Source organism: Corvus brachyrhynchos, unplaced genomic scaffold (genome assembly GCF_000691975.1).
Source record: "Corvus brachyrhynchos isolate BGI_N302 unplaced genomic scaffold, ASM69197v1 scaffold130, whole genome shotgun sequence".
NCBI lineage: Eukaryota > Metazoa > Chordata > Aves > Passeriformes > Corvidae > Corvus > Corvus brachyrhynchos.
This window is the reverse complement of record NW_008236193.1, coordinates 951375-955802: the sequence shown is the minus strand read 5'-3', so window position 1 is coordinate 955802 and position 4428 is coordinate 951375. Positions and strand designations below refer to the sequence as shown.

General features: G+C 63.9%; 1 protein-coding gene across 1 annotated transcript in view; it reads right to left on the bottom strand.

Annotated features, from left to right (window-relative positions):
* NFIC (nuclear factor I C) overlaps window positions 1-4428 on the bottom strand; it is a 39207-nt gene that overhangs the window by 17142 nt on the left and 17637 nt on the right. Inside the window, exon 2 of the mRNA XM_017738988.1 lies at window positions 2916-3447. Coding sequence (XP_017594477.1) covers window positions 2916-3447 — 532 coding nt within the window. The remainder of the gene's footprint in view (window positions 1-2915; window positions 3448-4428) is intronic.

Here is a 4428-nt window from a genome sequence, read left to right as displayed (position 1 = left end):
GGCAGAAGCGGGCAGGAGGGGGCAGGTAGGAACGGGCAGTGTGCCGGGCAGGAGCAGGTAGGAGGGAGCCGGCAGGAGGGAGCAGGAGGGCAGCGTGTCGGGCAGGGAGAAGCTCACTGAGCCCACAAGGCGGTGGTACAGTGATCCCCAGCACCCATCGAGTGCTGTCACCAGCCTGGCCGTGCCATGCAGGGTCCCATCGATGTGGTGGCTTCTTCCGTGTCCCTCCCTACCTCAGTTTCCCCACCAAGGTGGGAGACCAGAGACCCCTCCCATCAGCCACAGCCTGACAGAACGTGCCCACTGTGGACTGGGACCGGGCCATGCCGAGCACCCAGCACCCTGCAGCACCTCAGGGGTCCCACGCCATTGCTCCTGGCCCATCCTGGTCCCCCTTAACCAGGGGCAGAGCGACCTTAACAGTGAAAGTGAGAGGCTGCCAGGCCTTATCAGGGAGTATTTACAGCCGCTGTGTTCCCAATTAGACAGTCAGGTGACTGCGGCTGCTGGGGACCCAGACACCGGGGTCAAGGTCGCCGGTGGGGGGGTGGGGGGTGGCAGAGGGGCAGCCACCTCCCAGGGACAGCAGCTGGAGACGGCATGGCCAGGGGACCTGCCAGCATGGCACCCCAGTGAGGCACACCAGGTGGCATATGGGGACCCCGTTGCAGATGCAGTGGGGGTCCTGGTCCCTGCCTTCAGCTTGGCCACTGTAGGGCTCCCAGTCCAGCATCAGGGTGCTCCCAGTTCAGCCCAGTCCAGGGTACCCCAGCCCAGTATGACACTACACCCCCAGCTGAGCCAGCACAGGGTGCCCCCAGTCCAGCCCAGTATGCAGCAACCCCATGCCAGTCAGTACACAGCATGCAGCACCCCAGTTAAGCGCAGTACGCCATCCCAGTTCAGCCCAGCATGGCCATGTCTCAGCCCAGTACATGACACCCCATTCCCTGCCCAGGTGCACAGCACACCCAGAGCCCCCAGCCTGCACGCTGGGCTCCCCCACTCCCAGCAGAGCTCCCACTCTCCCCAGTGCCCTGCTGGGAAGCGGCGGTGCCAGGCCCCGTTGGGTCCCACGCTGCCCCGGAGCGGGCGAGTCACGGGCGTGGGCACAGGCACGCGGTGCTGGCAGCACACGTGCTCACACGCCGGGAGACACGGCCGGGCCGGCAGGTCCTGGCCACACACGCGTGTGCAACCACACTTGTGCCCCGCACCAGCCCGGGGTCCCGCCTGGGCCCTGGGGCAGGGTCTGGCCCTGGCTGTTCCCTGCTGGAGGCTGTGTCCTCGCTTTTCCCCAAAGCCACGAGGGCCTGGTAGTCCTGCCAAGCCCCTCCCCTGGGTAGTGCGGGAGGTCACATGCCCGCCCTGCCTCAGTTTCCCCAGTGACACCCAGCATATCCCATGGATGGCCGGGCAGAGCGTGTGCCCACCATGATTCACAACGCTGGCACCTGATTTGCTGGCACTGCCGGCATCAAGGTGGCCTCTGTGGTGTCACTGTCTGTCCCTGGGCTCTGGCCAGTGCCAGGCAAAGAGCCACCAGTCCCACGCTCCCCCTGCCGTGGTGTCGACGGGGGTGGGCTCACGGAGCCGGGGGGCATCACCAAGCGCTGTGGGCAAAGGCAGAAGGTACTGCCTGGTCCCCGCACACCTCGGTAGCCTGGCCTGGCCAGAGGTGGCCATAAGCCCCTTGATTGCCCCTAAGGCTGCAAGTCACCGACCCCCCTGTCTGTGAACCAGCCCTGCACAACAGCCCAGCCCTCACCTGGGATCACACAGCATCTCCCCTGGCCCCTTGTGCACCTGGGGGTACTGGGGGGTTGGCAGGGTCTGTGGGGGACCCCCGCACACCTCGGTAGCCTGGCCTGGCCAGAGGTGGCCATAAGCCCCTTGATTGCCCCTAAGGCTGCAAGTCACCGACCCCCCTGTCTGTGAACCAGCCCTGCACAACAGCCCAGCCCTCACCTGGGATCACACAGCATCTCCCCTGGCCCCTTGTGCACCTGGGGGTACTGGGGGGTTGGCAGGGTCTGTGGGGGCCCCCAGCTGCTGGCAGAGTGTCTGTCCCAGCATGTCACCAGCCAGGGAAAACAAACCTGCCCAGGTAAAATACCTTCTTATGAGCTTTCCCTTCCAGCACGCAGGGAGGTGACATGAAGCAGTGCTGAGGATGGTGGCTCGGGGACCCAAACCGAGACCTGCTGCCTGCACCACACACCGTGACTCAGTTTCCCCCTTTTGACCGACGGCTTTGAGAGCAGGTCTGACCCTGCTTGCTGCAATGAAAGCAGCCAGTTCTCCCAGCAAGTCCATGGGACCCCCAGGCAGGTGAAGGGCTGGGACCAGCATCTCCTCAGGGCACAGCAGGAGCAGCCCCCACCAACATTATCACTGCCCCCTCCCCAGACGGCCTCGCTGCTCCTGTCCCTGCTCTGGCATTGAGGGGTTGGCACTGTAGCCCATGGCAAATGGGCACTGCTGGACCTCTCCCAGCTCCAGCCCTTGGGGATGCACCAGGAACAGGCTGTCCCTTCCCCGCCCACGCTGCCCACCCACTCCCCTCAGCTAGGCGCAGGATGTGGGGTTAGCTCTTGGTTTAACCCCCAAAACTCCATGCTGGGAATGCTCTGAGACAGGAGCATCCTCAGAGACCTTTGCCTCCTCCTCCTCCCAGGCAGCTGGGACCAGTCCTGGCTGGGGGAGAGGGGCCAGGGTGGGGGGCACCCACCCGAGAAGCAGTTTGGAGAGAGGGAAGCACTGCAAGGTCTGCAATGGGAAAGGCATCCAGGAACAGTGTCCCCAGCTGGAGATGGGAATGGGACAGACGGGGAGGGAAAGCTAAAACAAACCCCCCGGAGCCAGCTGTGGCAGGGCACAGCCAGACTCTGCCCTGCAGGCAGACGAGCACCCACCTCTCTCACGGACGAAGTACGCCAGGTAGAGGTCGAGCTCCTTGACGGAGACGCTGATGTGGTGGGGCTGGACGCAGAGGATGGGGTTGCTGCACTGGCCCGACTTGACCAGGCGCTCGCCGTCGGTGCTCTCCAGCGGGATCCCTTTGAAGAGGATGACCATGACCAGGTCCAGCCGCCACACCTTGTCCGCCTGCCGCAGGCAGTCGATGCGGCGCATCTTGCCTTTCTGGTCGGGGTTGGAGAGGACGCAGCACGAGGGCTTCTTGCCTGTGATGGAGAGCACGAAGTCCTCGCGGCACTCGGGCCGGATGTCCTTGCGCAGCTTGGCCAGGAGGCGCGAGGCCCATTTCTGCTTCACCTCCGGCTTCTCGCTCAGCAGCTCGTCCTTCACCGCCCTCTCCTCATCCTTCGTCATCCTCTTCTCATGCTTCTTGAAGTACTTGCGCTTGCGGGCCTGCAGGTTGAACCAGGTGTAGGCGAAGGCCCTGACGTGGGGGAGCAGCGCCTCAATGAAGGGGTGGAACTCATCCTGTGGGAGCAGAGGGACAGGGGGTCACTCCTGGCTGACTCCCTCCAAGCTCCCTCCTGGGGTGGCTGGGGAGCCCTGGGGACCTGCCAGGCTCATTCCCACTGCGTCCCAGTGCAACCAGAAGGAAAAGCTGTGGCAGAGGCACATGTCCACCAGGGATGGGGATCCCCTCACTACACAGCAGGGTTATCCCCATCCCAGAAAACCTCCATAAATCCCACTGGCTGCAATTTTCCCGGACCAACAACCCACTGGGAGTGGCTAGGCCAAACTGGAGCCAGCAGTGCCACAGGGGGACAGGCACCTGCACAAGCGTGGCCACCTCAGCAGCACCTGGACCCTCTCCCCTTCGCAGGATCTGCATGCCAGGATCTGCTCCCACCAGGTGCAGAAATCCCACCTGAAATCCCAGCTGACACCGTGCCCACCGGAGCCGCTGTGCCGGCGTCAGGTGCTGCCAGACCGCAACACCCCAGTGCCGGGTCCCCCACGCCTGCAGCATGCCGGGTGCTCCCGCTTGAGCTGTGGGTGCCTTGGACCTCTCCACTCCCTCTGGACCAGTAGAAACTCCCCCAGTTTGCCCCAGTTGCAGCCAGCCCGGCGGCTGGCGTCTGGCCCGGCACACAAGGCGTGCTCTGACTGCCTTTTTCCATTTGGCGAGCGCTGCTGGATGAGTCCGGCCCCAAAAAGAAAACAAGGAAAATGCATCCCCCTCGCTGGCCCCTCCTTCCCGCATCCCTTTTTTTTTTTTTCCAATTTGGAAAATCAGTGCTTCCTGGCTGGGGCGGCCCACAACCCCACCATGGGATGGAAAGGTGTTGGGAGCCTTCCTGGTGAGGAGCAGCAGAGCTTGGAAAGCAGCAGGCAGAGGGTTGAACATCCCTGTGCATAGCCAGGGTGGCACCAAGCTGCTCCCCAAGGGCAGGATTTGGCCCTTGGTGTCCCTCATGACTGTGGGGCAGAGGAGGAGGAAGGAGCTCA